Source organism: Curcuma longa, chromosome 7, assembly GCF_044706935.1.
Source record: "Curcuma longa cultivar G26 ecotype Majalengka, Jawa Barat chromosome 7, ITB_CL_G26_1.1, whole genome shotgun sequence".
Classification (NCBI taxonomy): domain Eukaryota; kingdom Viridiplantae; phylum Streptophyta; class Magnoliopsida; order Zingiberales; family Zingiberaceae; genus Curcuma; species Curcuma longa.
In genome coordinates, this window is record NC_133867.1 from 12,792,091 (window position 1) to 12,811,487 (window position 19,397).

At 35.8% G+C, this 19,397-nt stretch overlaps 1 protein-coding gene across 1 annotated transcript; it reads left to right on the forward strand.

Moving 5' to 3' along the window:
* Positions 1 to 288: 288 nt before the first annotated feature.
* On the forward strand, positions 289 to 11,759 carry LOC141832221 (fatty acid amide hydrolase; the record flags this gene model as incomplete). The annotated part of the gene is given in 11 exon segments (XM_074719711.1): positions 289 to 505; positions 649 to 758; positions 833 to 893; positions 1,207 to 1,397; positions 1,469 to 1,583; positions 1,680 to 1,757; positions 1,842 to 1,989; positions 3,120 to 3,232; positions 3,318 to 3,393; positions 11,458 to 11,529; positions 11,708 to 11,759. Coding segments are annotated over 11 exon segments (1,089 nt in total), but the record flags the coding sequence as incomplete, so codon positions are not given.
* Between the last annotated feature and the right edge of the window lie 7,638 nt (positions 11,760 to 19,397).

Consider the following 19,397-nt stretch of genomic DNA (forward strand, 5'->3'; position numbering starts at 1 on the left):
CCGCGGCCAGTTGTGGCCACTGAGTGCAATTCTACGCTAATATTAATTTCGGCTACCAGCCAAATTTTTTATATTATTTTTAAAGAGGATAATATTTTAGAAAATAAGTGTGCGGGCATCTTTAATTATTATTGAAAGTCGAGTGAATTTCCGTTACCCACTCGTTGACTTATAACAGCCGCGCCAACCAATAACCACCAACTACAAACTATGAGACGGCGATGTGAGTGTGATTGACCCTCTACTTCCCGGAAGTGAGCTCAAAAGCAAACCCTTTTGAGTAATAGCACCTCCTTTATTTCTCCGCCCCTTGCGCGTCAATAGCAAAGCGCCTGCTATTCTCCCACCGACCTCGACCCTGTTTCATTAATCCGCAGCGAGAGCGAAAGGGAGAAGAAGAGGCGAAAAGGGCACATCCTGACGGGTCAAAAGATGCTGCACGTCATGCCGCCGGTGGAGGAGGTCGACGTCTCCGCCGTTAAGTACAAGCCGCAACACATCCAAGGTGCGCGGTGCTCATCCCCTGATCTCGATTTAGGGCTATCATCGCAGGACGCATCTTCCGATGCATAACCCTAAATGCGCCATGATGGACTCACTGAGGGGTTTAATTTCTTGTGTGTGTGTGCGCTTGTTGGTATCTCGCAGCTCCCCATTTGACTGGCTATGGGTTTTTGCTTTTCACTTGGCTGATGGAAGCCCCGGTTCTCGGTTCTCTCATCGCCCGTTTCTTGAAAAAACAGAATGGCCTGATGAAGGTCGGATTTTTTTACTGTTTTTCTTGTTCCTTGCCGTGGACGGCATGATTCAAATTCGATTATCTATCGTGCAGATTTTGAGGAATACTGTGATTCCCGAGCGGCCGATGTTTAAGCCAGAGTACCCACCTCAAGGTAAGACGTGTAAAGCTATAAGCGACACCAATATCATTATGTTATGTGAAGGGTAAGATTTAAAATTTCACCATGGAGTTTCACAATGTTCAATTGAGTTGGTGTCTAGTCCGCAGTAACACCAATAAAGAACTAACAGCAACATGTTCAGACTTGCAATTGCATTCCTACTCTATCAGTAGATAGTTTATGGACACAAAGAAGATTATAGGCAGTTTATCCTTAATTGATGTTCCTTTTGGACTAGGATTATGTCTGATAACTCTGTCTGTTTGTTGCGCATATAATGTGTAAAATGTGTAAAATATTTCAGAGCCAGAGCCTGGAGTAGTTTTCCTAGGCGATGACAGACACCCTGTTGAACGTGTTCAAACAGCACTGGAGTGCCTCCCAAGCTATGATTCTTCTCCAGAATGGGATCATGATTCTTCATCACCATTTCTATACTGGAAAATTCGTGACTATGCACATGCATATAGAAAAGTTTTTACGACTCCATCTATTGTAAGTTGACAAAGATTGTGAAGTTTTGGTACTTTCAGACAGTAAAGTGACTCAACTTGGATTTGATGTAGGTTGCAGAGCACATTATTTCTGTTGTGGAAAAGTCCAATGCACCATTTCTGGTCTCTTTTAGTGCAGATGAAGTGAGGAGGCAAGCCTCAGCTTCCACTCAAAGATTTGGAGATGGTGAAGCTAATTCATACACAGTTTTTGAAATTATGACTCCTATTTTGTTTGACTTTGTTTCCTTCATTTGAGCAAAATTTTCAATGGAACATCCAGGACAACCTATTTCCATCTTAGATGGTATATTTATGGCCATTAAAGATGACATAGATTGCTGTCCTCACCCAACTAAAGGTTGTATAGTCAATTTGTTAATCAATTTGACTAATTCTTGAAGATGAGTTAAATATTGTTGGTTTAATTTGTATCCTGATTCAGGTGCTACAACATGGTTTCACAACGTTCATACTGTCACAGAAGATGCAATATGTGTTTCTAGACTACGAAGTTGTGGTGTGATTTTCATAGGAAAAGCAAACATGCATGAGTTGGGGCTTGGAACAACCGGGAACAACCCCAATTATGGGTACAACACTCCTTTTTCTATGATTTTATGCTCTTTATAGCTTGTGACAAAATTGATTCCAAAATTTATATTGTGACCATAATTGCTGTAACTACTCAATGCTACTAATTAACCAGCTAATCTTACTAATTTGGCATCATATTGTTATTGATTGTCCAATTGATACATGCTGACTGGTATTGCACTATAGTTTTGAGATCATTAATTTCAAGAAAACCAGTACAAATGCAATAAAAGTTAGTGTATATCTATCTATCTATATGTATTTATGTTGGAGAAGATCGATCATCCTTTGGTAAAAATTATATATATATATATATATATATATATATATATATATATATATATATATATATATATATATATATATATATATTATATATATATTATATATATATTGTTTTACGTATACATTTTTTCCCATAAAATTGCTATTGGAAATCATCTTTTCCCCATCTTGTCATATCCTTGCCGTCTTTCAGTCCTTGTATTCCTATGTTCTGAAATTTTATTTATTTTAAACTAACATCCTTCAAGACTTGACAAAGAGTCAATTTCTAGTAAAGTTTAGATACATCATACTTGTATCATACTAATGATTACATACTGGTTTGGTGGAATGTCCAAACTTGTTGAAGATTAGCATTTAATATCTAAACATAGATAATAATCATGGTTGGAAATATTTCTGCTCAGCTTGAGGAGTGTTTGGAATAATAGGAATAATATACTTGGTCTGACACCTATAATCTCGTTTAATTCCATAGAGGCTATCCTTTTCTGATGCTCTTGCCATTATATTAATTGATTTAGTTTTGCAAATACAAAGTTTTTTTAATGCTCTAGTATAGAAGTTGTTGAAGATTATTGAATATATCTTAGGAATCTATTCCTAAGTATGATTCCCTTTCCTATTTTTATTCTTCTATTATTTCTATTTTCATTCCTTGTATATACATTTTGTTATTCTCTTTGTTTTTAATCGTGTTATTTTATCTTAACTGTTTTGATCGCGCAAATAACGTGCATTGATGTTCAGTTTTTGAAGACTTATATATATATATATATATATATATATATATATATATATATATATATATTATGCACCAATTCAACTTTAATTTCCACAGAACGGTAAGAAACCCACATTCAACTGAAAGATACACTGGTGGATCTTCTTCTGGTCCTGCAGCACTTGTTGCATCTGGATTGATTTCTGCAGCAGTAGGGACAGATGGTGGAGGTTGTGCAAATAAAATATGAGTTTCTATATTCTTGTCATTCACAATTTGTACACATGTTTTAATTCTTTTATATTTTGAAGGCAGGTTCAGTGAGGATTCCATCCTCACTTTGTGGCATTGTAGGACTCAAGACAACATATTCACGTACAGATATAACAGGGTATTCCTTTCTGAATTTTCAACTTATTTATTTCATGTAGTTCTTTAGATGGATCTGGATACTGCAATATTCTTTATCATTCTTACTAGAGGCTAGAATATATCGATTAGTTTTCTTTTTGAAAGAGATCACGTGCCATAGTTTTAGCAGAAGAAATACCTAACTTTTACTTGGGTCATGTATCATGAAGCATTTTTTGATGTTCAATATAGAATTTAAATATCAATGAGTAACATAATCCATCAAGTTGATATCAAATAGTTGGGAGCATGGTTTACGTGCCAAACCATGCCAATCGGTATAGGTGGAATTTACCATTTCATTCGTTGACTTTGACATGATAGTGTGACTGATAGAAATAGAGGAGGAAAGAAGAGAGATCGAGGGAGAGAAGGGAGGAGAGTTGGTCATGTAAAAATGATTTGGTAGATCAATATATAATGCTCGCTGATATCCTAACGCAACTCTCCTCTTTTATTTAGGCTTGGGATCGACCATGATAGAGTGTTCGCCATGGGCGGAGTTTGACTAAGTTAAAGAAAATAATTTATTTATACTATTTTTAATTCATTTCGTTGGAATATATATATATATATATATATATATATAATTACAATAAATATGCACTAAATGAATCATATTAATTTTTTAATTCTTTATTTTATCAAATTGAAGGATAAAAAATTTTCTTTCAAATTTGATTTTATTGAAAAAATCTTGAATATAAAATTATCAAATTTGATTAAGTCAAATATATATATATATATATATATTATTTTGTAAATTTGGTAGTTATAAAGTTAAATAAATTTTTTCTTATGAAAATCAATGGAGGAATGGGATTTACATAACCAACTCCAACTAGTTGGGATAAATGCTAGATGATTTAGAAATCTATTTTGTCTATTTTTTTATTACCCTATTGGGTTTTGTAGTCTAGGTTAATTTTATGCATGAGCCTAACTTGATGTTGCACATAGTGCCTTAAATGTTGTGATCAAGAATGAGAGCGAGAGCAAGCATATGCAATGGAGTAGTCACATATAAATCATTGTGTGTATCTAAGTCAATACCTGAGAGCTTAGAACAAAAATGGATTAGTGGAATGTGTAAGGTGTTGGTGATATTAGATCAATAGGTTTATTTGTCGAGTGGTTTAGTATCCATAGTTATTTAAAGCATGAGGCGCTCAAAAGCGTAGATGTTGTGGGGCTTGAGGTGCACGACGTAAGGTGAGACGTACGCCTTATTGAAGTAAGACGCTCTAGATATAAATTTTTACAATTCAAATATATATATGAAATTTCTATCAAAATATTTCACTAATAAAATTATAGTCCATCAATAATAAACAATAATGTAAATATAAAATCCACTAGCAAATAAATATGTTATACACATAATTCAAATTAAAAATTTTTTTCTTCAAATATCTCAATCATCAAAATCTTCATCATCTTTGTTAATTATATCATTGTCATCATCGCCAGATGTTTCAAATTTGTATCCAGTTGAATTTTCATTGATTTCCTCAATATTGATTTCTTCCTCCTCTTCATCAGTAAGTTAACTTGTAGAAGATCTTCTCGTAGTTCCTTTTGATGTAGTTGCCCTTACTTCTTTTGAAGAAGATGAAACTGGAGATCTAAAACTGTAGGCATCTTCACTAACTTCAGAAGCTCATCCAACTTCACTCCAAGTCAAATTGTCATCATCAAATACTAAATTATTTTCTTCATCAACATTATCATTTAATCCTGCCATCAGCCATTCATTGCTATTGCCTATCTTATCCAAAGAAATAGGATCGACAATGTCATGCATAGAAATAGGTGCCACATGCATGCTATATAATTAATTAAAAGGATAATTAAAGGAATGGGTTGGACTTTAAAAAGTTTTTTTTTGGACTTGATTTGCATCTGTACGCCTCGCTTCAATGAGGCAAGAAAAATTGCGCCTTAAGCATTCTTATCACATCTCACAAGGTGCACACTTAAGTGCCTTTTTTTCAAGCAGTGCGCCTAGGTCACTACGCAGGTGCAAGAAGCTCGCCTGGTTGCGCATGGAAATCATTGTCTTTATAAGTGTTATTATTCAATCCCTCCATCAATCATTCATTGCTATCGTCTATCTCATCCAAAGAAATATGATCGATAGTGTCATGCATAGAAATAAGTGCCACATGCATACTACATAATTAGTTAAAAGGGTAATTAAAGGTATGAGCTAAGCTTTAAAAAGTTTTTTTGGGCATGATTTGCATCTGTACGCCTCGCTTCAATGAGGCAAGAAAATCGAGTGCAAGAAGCTTGCTTGGCTGTGCCTTGCACCTAGGCGCAGCAAGGCAAACCCCTTGCACCTAGACGCAGTCAAGCGAGCGCCTATAAGTTAGTATCACCTTAGTACTTTTAGGTGTAAGATTTTAATATGTCTATAAACACCCATTTGATGATTTTCTCTATGAAAAATACAATATACTTCAATCTCCAAATTCCACATAGTATCAAGATCCCCTTTTTAGAAAAATTAGCATTTTCAAAAAGGAGATATTTCCCTAAGGTAAGGTTCATTGCCCCCCTTCTCTAGATCCTCTTTCTCTCTTACTCTCTCTATCTTGATTGCACATGAATCACTAATTCTCTTCGCTTGAGCACTAGCACATGCGACGCAAGTGTTTAGTGGCTCAAATGCTAAATTTCTACTCACAAGCCTTGCAATATCTGGTTCGATCCTCCATTGCATGCATTCCTTTGCCAAACACTCTTTGTTGTAATGGAATCCCTCACCCCAAGTGGTGATTGAGCCCCTCTCTTGACCTATCTTTTCCTCCTAACCTAGAGGGGCTCTGATCATCTTATTGAGAGTGCAATGGAACAAGGTTCAAAATATCAAGTCATGTCGAAGGTTCGGCTTTGACTGAAACAATACTATTTTGGTACCATATTAATGTTTCAACATATGGTGCTGGTGGAGAATTGGATGGAGGAGGAAGGAGATGATAAAGAAGAATAAAAGGAGAACACATAGATATTCTTAACTCTCATATGGAATGCCTCAATTTTATCATTGCATTGCATAACAAAAGCTCAAAAAAATAAAAAAAAATAGCATGTTAAACAATGCTGAATGTTAGCATAACATGATGCTCATCGACATGATTGACACAACAACACAAGATAAATTACTTGTGTTGAGTAGTTTTGAGTATCAATAATTTATTAGAGCGTGATACATTTTGACTATGTCGTTCGACACCATATGAGATTTTAAACCTTGCAATGGAAACCAATCAATCCTCAATGTGAGGTGTTGCTATTGCCTCCTAGAGCCATCTATGGTCTAACTATCCAGATCTACTCTATAATTCTTAGTCACGAACCTAGAATCACCTAGTGAACCTCTTCTACACTTGGCGAAACCTCTTTAACCATTGCTTCTTGTGTCCTATTTTTTGTTTAACTTTCTTGAGTGGGCTTACTTTCAGGCCAATGGGCTTGAGTAAGTGACCTACATTAGCCCAGTCTTGATATCTGATACCATTAAGCTACGAGCGATGCGATTAATGCCATCTTGTTGGAGTGTGAATCCGTCACTCAATAAGCAAGTCTAGGATAGCCATTGATCGAAGGCCAAAACTCTCCTATTAAAGATCTATAAGTAACATTGGGTAGCATGGCTACTGCTAGTCTTTGCTCTCAACTTAATCGCATGTCTTCGCTCTGTATGAGGACTTCTATGCTGTGAGCGTTGCTAATGTTAGTCTCTATTTGTGATCTTACAATTGTAATGCTAGAACTTTGGGGGAAGAGTACCACTTCTAGCCTATGCTATCTCTCAGGACCGGTGGTGTGAGTAGAGGAGGTGAATAGATGCCAAAATTTGTTAAACAAAAACTACTTAAATGCAAAGTTTAGGTACTTGTTAGTACTTATGTTAAGATCAAATATATGCATTGAAAATAAGAAAATTTAAAATCAATAGAAGCAATGCTAACAAAAGTTATTTAACGTGGTTCGAGACGTCAACTTATACTACATGGCCTACTGACTTGTACAATAAATCACCCCTTAAAAATCCCACTATCTTTTCTCCTTATTAGAGGTGGAAATTAATTGAAACTTTGATTACTAAAGGTTTATCTGCACTTTCTGTCTTCAATTGACTCAATACCTGTCTAGTCGTCTCAACACCTTCGGGTCTTCTTCCGTTTAGCAGGAGTTTCACCTCCAAATCTTTCTTTGTTTGCTAAGAGGCCTTGCCTACGAGTTTTCCTCATCGACACATGCCGTGCTTAAGCATTCTTCTAACTTTGTTGATCTTCTCTATCTGCCAATATCTTTTTGGACATCCCTATCTGCTAAGATCTACTTGGACTTCTTCTTCTGTCAACTCCTATTGAACTTCTTTGTCCGCCAAGTATTCAGTCAACCTTGTCCTAATTGGACCTCACCATTTGCCAACTTCTATTGGACTTCCTTATCTACCAACGCTAATTGAACTTCTTCATCTACCAAGATGGTCAATATTAACTTATTTGGACTTTTCCAACCACTGCACCTACTTAGACTTTCTTACTGTCAAGATTTCTAGACATATATATTTAGACAAATCTTGTCAGTGAATACAACATTAACCTAACTTAAACTGTTTGCCAAACACATCAAAATGACTTGGTCAAACTCGATCACTTGAGGCATGATTGCACTAACACTATCAACCCATTTGCTTGCCTTGGGATTGACTACAAGGAATTTATGTGGATGCACTATTAGCCTTTGTTGGTGATTTTTTTGCTTGTGCTGCATTCCATCAACTATTTTCAAAGATTTAATAATTAGAAGTTAAAAGGATCCTTGGCTATATTCTTTGTTAACTCTTCTAACTTTTAATTTGCCTACATGTTAATTTTATGTTTCCTTTTCATTATTTTCATGTCTAGATGATTCTTTTTGCTTATGGAAGTTTTTCGAAGTTTATATAACAAAATGAATATAGTATATATGCCCAAAGTTAGGGAGCATTTGATGTATTAGATTAATCGGTAGAGGTAGAGATCTCGGTAGAGAAAGCCTTTCAAAAAAGAGCCTTATGGACAACGGAGATCGGTGATAGCTTAAGCGTCTATTAAGAAATCCTCAAATGATTAGTAAGCAAGACCTTATGAATGAATATTTTGGATAAGAGATCCACCAATGTTGAGTAATGAAGAAGTCGTTGGGGTCTGAAAAAGGTGAAGAGACTATGACAGGCCAAAAGTTAATGAACATGATATCTTTGGATGGAAAGACTCTTGTTATATAGTTTTTTTTCGTAATCCATAAATAGTACATGAGAGTGAGCAGTCGTGGGTCTCTTCTCGTTGGGCCTCAATGGCCGTTCATTCCTTAGAGTACAAGCTAGCAATACACAAGCTCCATCCATAACGAGCCTTGTCTATGAAGAGCAAAGCGACCTCATTTGCTTCTTGCAAAGCTTCTAACCAACTAAATCATAGGAGCAATAGCGAAGCCTTCTTCTTTACTAACCCCCTCATAGTAGTCTTTCAAACTTATAATAATTGAAGGGTAGAGCGAATATCTCAAGAAAGAAGGCTGCTCCTTCAACCCTGAGAACCCATTCTTTCCAACCTTCCACCTTATCTTTCAGTGGGGTGTCTAAAGCCATATCATCTAGACCTTAAAGACTAAAGAGGCGTTTCTAGGAGACCTTGTTAGAGGAAGTGGAATATATGATGGTGGAATGCTTAACTGACATGGTGTCCTAGTTTAATTGACTTGGTAAAGTGGAACAATCTACATAAGCAAGGAAGCTTGATTCCTTAGTTCATGCGAGGTTAACTTTTGTTCTTTCTGGAAAAACATACTTCTTAACATTGAATTCCAGAAAGTAGAAATTTTTATAAAGAAGCAATTAGTGAATGTCTTTTGAAAACTATTACAGACTGCTATCAAAATGGGAAGGGCACAATCTTAGGTTTTGCATATGCAGTAGTGATGAAAAGTTTCCCATAACACATTAGCTGATAAAGGACATTCCTTCAAGTGTCAAGTTAAATGAAAGAAAAGAAAGCTCGGTGCCACTGATCAGTTGACTGGGCGTTGACTATATAGATGGGGGAAAATGATTCTTCCACTTCTCACTTCTAGGCTTGATTACTCACTAGGCATTATAAGCTTTTACTAGTTAAATGAAAAAAAAGAAAGCCCGGTGCCACTGATCAGTTGACTAGGGTGTATAGACGGGAAAATGATTCTTCCACTTCTGGCTTCTAGGCTCGATTACTTACTAGGCATTATAGGCTTTTACTCTCTTGATTATGGAAGGGCTTTATATAGAACTTCGATATGTGAAAAGTCACTATTTGAAGTTCAGAGTGCTTAAACCAAAAAAGTGGGATATCTATTTGATGGATAAATGGATAGATAGAGTTTTGCCAGCATCCTTCAAGTTAGGAAAGGGAGGGCAGGACGCTTGAAGAGAATCATGTGGCGAAGAAGCTATATATATCTTTCTTGTGAGATGGACATTCAATTCATTTTCTTGCTCCATGCGTCGGTGCCAACCCAGAGGCAATGAAATCAATGTCGTTTAGAAACATCATCTAAAGCAAGCAGAAGGTCTCTCCTAGTTCTAAGGAAAGCCCTCAACCTTAACCCCAATGCCATTAATTCCTATTGGGCTGACTATTTCATTCAAATCATCCAATCCCTTGCTTCGATAAAAGCTAATATTCATCTTTTTGGTGAATTCTGGGAACTAAGCATGCAACCCCAATTGGAGAATCCAGAATGCACCACGGGCATTGCTGAGGGTTAGATGCTGATACAACCAAAAGAGCTCCGATTAAATTTTTTATTTTAATTAATATATTTTATATTTTAAAAATACTAATGTGTGAATATGTACGGTCAAAGAACTACCTTCCTTTAGACAATGCAACTGCAAAATGCTTGGGTCTAGTGGGTTTAGTCACACATAAGCAGCTTTATATTTGATCTACCTCTGGATTCACAATTGAAAATGCTTGCAAATCTGAAAAGTTTGATATTGGATCTTTGTTTATCTCCAAGTAACTGTTTTTCATGCTTTTGTAAAAAGCCACCTATATTTAGGGAGTGAGTTCTCTACTAATCTGCATTCACCAATTTGTTATTAGGACAATGATGGCATGATAAAAGTTGAATTCTATAGTTCCAAAGATGCTATCTTTTCAAAGAACATTTACTAGAAAAATTCTGATCACTGTTAGTTGCTATTTTAATTAAAGTGCAGAAGTCAACACTCAAATTTCCAAATAGAGTTTATAACAACTAATAAACTTTATTTATGAAAAAACATAAATTATCCAACAAATCTAACCAAAACAAAACTATGTGATTCAAGCCAAGAGGAAAAAGGGACGAAATTACTTGTCTGGCAACCAAATTGGAGGACTGAGATATTGTATCATCCGAAGTACAACATTTGATGGAGGTGGATGAAATTTTGAGTAGGCAACTGACTGTGAAATGTGATCTGTAGGCTGTGAGGATTTATATTTTAGTGAAGAGAAGATGAATTGGTGTAGAGGTCACAATGAATCTATATTATTAAAAATCTCCATTCATGTGTGGGTAGGTGCTTGACTTGATTGATCATGACCAGCCAATACATTAACTATATAAATTTTTAAAGCCAAGTGGAATTTGAACTTCAGACCCACTCTGAAACTATATGAAAGTTGAATTACTAACCAGTTATCCCAACGACCAATCTTAAAAGCTTCAGCTTATGATATAAGTGGTTGTCAGTTAACTATAATAGAATTAAACTGAAGTAAAAAAAAAAAGTTATGTGTCTTCCTAAAATTTTATAGAGCATATTAGAAAAATATAAACTTTCACATACACAAGCGCACGCACACAACCTTATGACAATTCCCTGTGTTGGATTAGACCTATACATTTTCAAGCAACAAACCCGATGATAGCTCTTATAAGATCATGTATAAGAATAGTGCTGGTATATTCATTATGCAATTATAACACTTTTGGTTTTCTGGAAAACATGATGTTTTTGTAGGGCCTTGTGTGATTGTGGGACTGTTGAAGTTGTTTCTCCTCTTGCTTCCACAGTTGAGGATGCAATGTTGATGTAAGAAACTTCTCTTACAATATCTGTAACTTTTCTACTTATATTGTCTTTTTCAAATAAGATTCGCTTACCTTTGTATTTTCCTTTCCTTGCTATGTTAAGATTAGTTATATATATATATATATATATTTTTGCCTTAAACTGTTTAATTGGATTCTAATAAAGTCCTTTGGCTCAGTTATGCAGCAATGGCAGGAACCTCTGAATCTGATAGAATTATTTTTAACCCAGTAAGCAGAAGTATCTATTGCCCACATTTAAAGTTTTAAATTTTATCTAGTTTACTCTGATTGTTACTGTACTAAAGAACCGCGTGAAGTTCCATATAAAATTCAGCTTCAAAATATGCTTGATGGTACCTAGTTTGTGAACAAGAATATGAGATTTTGTTGGATATAAGAGTGAGATTCCTATATTTTTTGAGTCGTTTTAAAGTGCATTATAAAAGGTAGCCACCTCTATTTGGATCAATAACTGACAAAAATCTTTTGATTTTTCATGTCAAATACTTATTTTCTATTGAAAAATTCCCTTTTTTGTTCGAATTATCTTGGTTGCTAATATACATGTCCTTTTTGGCAATTGTGAATAAGAAAACTAATTAATTTTTATGTTGTCATGAAAATTGATGGTTCACATGCTTAAAACTTACATTAGAATTCCCATTAATGAACCAGTACTTCCTATCTTTTATACCACTTCTAAGAATGTGTAGTGAGTTTGGTAATCTAAGGCAAAGAAAATTTATATTGCTTGGTTGTAAGAAAATATTATATTATAACTGTAGGATGGTTTTAGGTGTTAATCGATATCAGGTCAAAATGAACTAATATTCTAATATTGTATATTGGCACAAATAAATGTCTTCGTGGTACCTATGTTGATATAGTTCCCATGATACCGATTGAGATAAGGCTAGTCACATGTGATACCGTCTAGAATTGTTCCTTTGAAACCATTGTTTATGGTACCAAGTTGTGCCATTTGACATAGCTGAAAATTATCCTTTCTTTGTGAGGTTGACACACAAAATGAGTCGCACACCAAACACATTGGCACCAACTGTTGCTAGTACCACACATTTATTCTCGTAGTCGATCAGATGTGGTCACAACTAATACGTGTGATTGTGAATGACACAAGGTGCAACCGAAGGAATCAAATCATTAGGATGGAGGGTAGGGCAGGAGTTTGAATATAAATAGAGGAGGGGTTAAGGAAGACCACAGAGTGATAGTGCTCTTTGGAGAGAATCTAATAATGATAACCTACTTGTATTTGTTGGTACAGTGGAAGTGATTTGTGGATCGCTAGAGGGTAGGGGTCAATAGCGACCTGCAATAAAAGTGATCTTTTCCTCTTGCTAACCTTTTAGCAAGGCCACACTAATTAAAATAGAAATATAATCTAAAAAAAACACGAGGCAAGGAATTTACTTGGTTACAACCCTTGGGTTGTTAGTCCAAGATTATGAAAGTACTAGTCAAAATCTCCTCGTCGGAAATGATCCGGAGGTGGAGAAACCTCGTACAACGATTGAGTGCAAAATACTTAAAATAGACTGAACGAAATAATTAAAAATGAGTGTGTCCATTATTCTTTGAGCTTCAGTCTATTTATAGCTTTTTCTTCGATCTGATCATTATGCTGATGTGACACTTCCGAGTGCCTAGATTTGTCGAATCCAATCCACTCTGGCAAAGGTCTGCTAACAAATCTGGATGAGTCCTTGCGATACGGGCGCTTGGAATTGATTCGGGCATCTGGATTTTGTTGGTGTGGACTTCATCTTCATCCGCTTTGGTAATGACTCACGTTGACTTGGAATGGGTATCCGGGCGCCCAAAATGGATTCGGGTGTTTGGATGTCGGGGCACTCGAAATGGATCAAGGCGCTTGGAATGGTCAACTTTGTGTTGATCATTTTTCTCCTCCGTTCTTTGTTTTGCCTTGATCGCCTTACACAGTCTTACTTTTAACTTTTCGTCCCTCGGATGCACCGAACCCTTTTGGCTCGCTCCCGTGTATCCTTCTCACTTCGCTGGAGTACTCTTCCGTAGTTCTTCATACCTAGGATACACCGAGCCTATCAGCTCCTTTCTCGTGCCATCCTTCTCGCTCGCTTGCGTCTTTTGCCAAGGTTTTCCATTTGGATAATACGTGTGATCTCCTAAGTCCTTGTACACTGAGACACATGTATCAAATACTACAGAATCTAATTTTAGATTTATTTGACTACACCTCAAAACTCTACTAGGGTACTAACAATCTCCCCCTTTTTGATATTGATCAAATTAACTTTGAAATTAGGGTAAATAATAAACATAACGAAAAACATGAACAAGCATAATGCAATAATAGTATTCTTACTCTCCCTACATTTATGCCTAAGTTAAGTTCTAATTTTTCTAATTTTACTATTAGTCCCCCTTTTGACCACATTAAAAAAATATTGGGGTTGTAAAAAAATAATACTAAATATTTCGGACTATAAAAATTTTTAAAATTTTTCGAGATATAAATCACAATATCCTTAATCATGGAAAATTAATTTTCATCGAAAATATATTTTAATTAATTTTAAAAAAAATGATTTTCATTGGATAATTATTAAAAAATATGCGATCGTTCAAAAATTTTAAAATTTTATACGCTAACAGAAAACATATCATATTTTCATAAAAAATAATTTTAATAAAAAATTTCATACAAAATATTTAAAAAAATTATTTGTGCATATCAAGTTAACTATAAAATAAAATAAAAAATTCTTAGTTGACTATTAAATTTTTTTAAGTGGTTAAATTGATTTTGGAGCTCAAAATAAATTTCCACCTCGAAATAAACCATTTTGGTACTTTTCTAATTCAACCCTCAAAATTTTGATAATTATATTTTGATCATTTGTACAACTTGTCTGAACTAGAAATTTTGTTAAGGATGATATTAAGGTATCTACCTGGTCCCTTAGTCTTAAATTGTTAATTTTTAAAATTTTAAATTCTTTTTAAGACATGAACTAGCTAATTTATTTTATAGCTCAATATTGGTTCGTTTTAAATCCATGTATTTCTAATTTTACATAATGACCTAGATACTATTTTAATTGTATCGTAAAATTGCTTGGAAGGCAGGTTATATATTTCATTTACCGTTTCAGATTCGTTAGTTGAGACTCCCTCTGTACTATTACTTTCATCACTGAATCCTACTTCTGACTCTTCTTCTTGCGTCGCCATCAATGCAAGCCTAACTATTTGCTTTGACTCCGAGTCTTTTGAAGAATCGTCCTAAGTTGCTCTCAGATTCTTGTGTTTGGACTTCATCTTTGCTTTCCCCTTTTCTTTGGTTATCTTCTTGAGTTTGGGGCAGTTTACCTTGATATGACCTTCATCACAATTGAAACACCTTACTCTTCTTTTCTCCTTTCTTCTTAGCAATCTTGTGGTCTGTTTCTTATTAAATTTGTTAGATGTAAAAAACTTTTTCATTTTCCTTACCAGATAGACTTCTTCATCTCCATCTATCGAAGATTCCAAATCTGATTCGCTTTGTCTTGCTTTTAGTGTTAGGTTGTGATTTAACTTCTTTGTTTCTTTTAAATCTGCACCATCTTAATTTGTGTAATTCTAAATCAGAAAATAAATATTCTAAACTACTTACCTCTAGATTCTTCGAAATATAGTGGGAATCTACTATAGACAACTACTTTGGGGTCCGTGGAAAAGCGTTCAATGTAGACCTAGAGTGTCCCGGTTTGACACTCTTTTGTCTAGATTTTGGAGATTTGTTAATATCTCCTTAAGCCGTGCATGTAGTTGAGCCACTGTTTCCTCCTTATCTAGCTTTAAGTTGCTTAGTTGATTTCTGAGCAAATCTTTTCTGGATAGCTTGATTTTTGAGGTGCTTTCATGGAGCTCTAGGAATATTTTCTAGAGTTTTTTGGTAGAGTTGTAGGTACCGATTCAGTTTAGTTCTTGCACTGGTAACACGCTTAGTAGATGGAACTCTGTTTTACCGTTAGCCATGTACTCGTCTCGTTGTTTTTTGGTCTATCTGTGTTCTTCGAGTTCATCTCCGTCTTCATTCTTGGGTTCTTCAAAATCATATTTAATACATAACATAATTTTAAAATCGATTTTAAAGTATACCTCCATTTTCTTTTTCTACATGGTGAAGTCGCCTTCGAACTTTGGTGGATGAATGCTTGATCCGACCATTCCTCCCAATCTAGTTGTGTTGGCGGTTAGTCCTTCGAGTGGTCTGGCTCTGATACCAATTGTTGGTGTAGCAGAAGTAGTTCGTGGATCGCTAGAGGGGAGGGGTGAATAATGACCTGCAAAAGTGACCTTTTTCTCTTACTATTAGATCAGTTGATTGATGATAGGTTAGCTAACTTAACAGTCAACTAAGTCTATTCTCCAAGAAAATAGAATGTTTTTATTTGTAACAAAGTCGACTAAATAGTCCACTAAAGCTAAGTTACTCAAATAAATTAATTTTGAATTTGAAATGTTATATCGTTAAACTTATCTAGAACTAACTTAGAATAGGTTGAGTCGATTACATCAAGATTACTTGGAAGTTAAGTTTGTGTACTTATCTAGAAGAATCTACTAACACGTGTTGGAAATGAATAGTGTGGGCAATAGTCAACTTGAATGGTTTTGAGTCGAGTGAACATAGTAGCTAGCGAGACTAGTTCTGCACACACAGATCAAGCTCTACTCATTTAATGGCTTAAAATAGTCAACTGACATGAATGTAGAGTAGCTATTAGAGCTCATCCATGGCAATTTGGTGGGTTATAACAAGGGAGGAAGGGAGCTCAATTCTACTATGATAAATTTGTTGGTGAAGTCATCATGCCTTAATGGTTTGTTGTGACTTTGTTCTAATATATAGGTAAAAAATCTTAAGTTAGACCTTGTCTTGTAATTTAATATGTTTTTAAGTGTGTAGAAACTTATAGAAACACATATAAAGCTTGAAAAGCTCGTGACTCGACAAGGTCGAGTGTATATTGATGATGGTTAGGACAAGGTGACAAACTTAGTGGCTTGGAGGTCCATAGAGATTAAAGAATGTTGCATGAGAGGGTCAAGGGACCATAGGATGGAAGCACTAAACTGGTGTTGGGGTAGCACTAGAGCATAATTTGGTGTGGGCAAGTTGGCAGCTCGATGTATCAAGGTTCATAGAGATTTGAGAAGAATGACATGGAGCATTCGAGGGACCTAGAACAAGGAGCATCAAGGGTAATGTTGATGATAGTCAATAGAAGCACACTACATAGGGAAAACATGAAGGATGACACATGGAAGAGCCAAAGACTTAGATGTATCCAAGGGATGAATAACCTATAAGAAATGACTTGAGAGTAAAGTCAATCGACAATGATAAAACTCTATGGTGACCTACAAGAGTTGAGTGACCTATATTCATAAGGCGAGTGTAGAACTCAACCTAGGCGCTACACTCAAACAATAGGATGATCGAAGTCAGGCTCTAGTTGAGTAGAACTAAATCACGTTGACTGAAGAAATAAGTCAACTAGGTAATTGACTTGGGCTGAGAAGTCAGTGAATAGAATATTTCCATTCATGATTTAATCGAGTGGGTAGTCAAATGAGCTAAGATCAATCGATTAATGATGGGATCTAGTTGGCAAATGCTATAAATAACAAGTGGATAAATAAGAGGAGTTGAAGGTTATATAAACAAGGGTGGAGGGAGGTGTTAGCCTACCATTTTTAACCCAGCGGCCATTTTAATTTTTTTATATGTAATTGTTCACTCGATGAGATCTAAATCCGCAACCCAAATTCCGCGATTAGCCCGGGGCCTTTTTTTATATGCAACTAACCAGATTAGGAGTGATTTTCATGTCAAACTTTTCCAAATTTTATTTAGAAAATAATTATAAACATGAATTTTCATGTGCTAGGACCCCTCAACAAAATGGAGTTGTTGAGAGGAAAAATAGAGCCTTACAAGAAGCCGCTAGAACCATGTTAAATGCCTACTCCGGGCAGAAGCGGTTAATACCGCTTGCTACATTCAAAATAGGGTATTAATTCACAGATTTTTAGGAAAAATATCCTTTGAATTATGGAGTGGGAAAATACCAAAAGTAAACTACTTTAGGGTATTTGGGTGTAAAGCTTACATCCTAAACACTAAGGATGAATTAAGAAAATTTGAACCTAAGGCGGATGAAGGAATCCTTGTAGGATACTCATCGACGAGTAGAGGATATAGAATCTACAACAAAAGGACTCAAATTATAGAAGAATCTTCAAACGTTGAATTTGATGAAACTAACAATACCTACCCTAGGAAATCCCAAATTGATGAGGATATACATGCTAAAACCAAAGAAATAACAAAAGAATTTGAAAATCTAGAACTTGAAAGCAATGATCTAGGGGGAGGTAGAGGAGACTCAGACGATGAACTAAAATGCAATAATAACACATGTGATGAATCTACTAGGCCTAGAAACCTTAGGCACCATCAAGATCATCCCATTGACCAAGTGGTGGGAGATATAGAACAAGGTGTTAGGACAAGATCACACTTTAGAAACGAATCAAATCAAATTGCATTAATATCACAATTTGAACCCAAAACAATTGATGAAGCTTTAAGTGATAATGATTGGATAATAGCCATGCAAGAGGAATTAAATCAATTTGAAAGAAGCAATGTATGAGATTTAGTTCCAAGGCCAAATGATAAAACAATTGTTACAACAAAATGGGTGTTTAGAAACAAGTTAGATGAACAAGGAAATGTAACAAGAAACAAAGCTAGATTAGTAGCTAGAGGTTTCACCCAAGTAGAAGGACTAGATTATGATGAAACCTATGCACCCGTGGCTAGATTAGAGTCAATTAGAATTCAAGCAAAAGTCCAAGTGGGTAGTCTTGGCAAAGAAAAGTCCAAGTGGAAAGTCTTGGCAAGGAAAAGTCCAAGTGGGTAGTCATGGCAAAGAAAAGTCCAAGTGGGAAGTCTTGGCAAGGAAAAGTCCAAGTGGATAGTCTTGGCAAGGACTTGACATGACGAAGCTGATGGAAGCATCTCAAGCTAGTACAGGGAAGGCATGCGGCTGTGGGAGATGTTTGAAGGCCGAGGTCTTGGTCAAGAGAAGCTGAAATGTGATTTTTCAGCTTCACCAGTCGACTGGCCCTGCCAGCAGTCGACTGCTCATAAATCAGACGCACACAGAGAAATCAGTCGAGCCAGAGGAAGACAGGAGTCGACTGGGCAGTCGACTGGTGTTATGGTGAGTCGACTGTTGCCAGTCGACTGGTCTTGGAACAGTCGACTGTGATTTGAACGTTGCAGAAAATTGGCAAGCATTTAATGCGCTTTAATGTGAAATTTTATTGCCGATTGAAGGCATCAGTCGACTGGCCCTGCCAGCAGTCGACTGATGTTGCAGAGTTATAAAAGAAGCCTGCTCGAGAATTGATCAAGAATCTTCACCATTTTCTGTCTCTTTGCGCTTCTGTTGAGAACGTGTTTGTTCTCTATTCTCTGCTTACTTTCTCTCCTCCTGGACATTCTTTCATATCATTTTTGAGGAGATCAAAAGAGTTGTAAAGGTTTCTCCGCCTTTGAGGTTTTCGAGAAGGAGAAGATTCATAGTGCATCGGGTGTGTGCGTGCGTGTGGATCCTTGGATTAGTCACCTCTACGAAGGTGGATACCAAGTAAACAAACCGGGTTAGCGTTGATCTCTTGTTTTCTCTTTTATATTTTTGCTTCCGTTAATCTCTGTGCAGAGAAAGATCAAGAAAAATCGAGAAACGCTATTCACCCCCCTCTAGCGAACCAACCGATCCTAACAAGTGGTATCAGAGC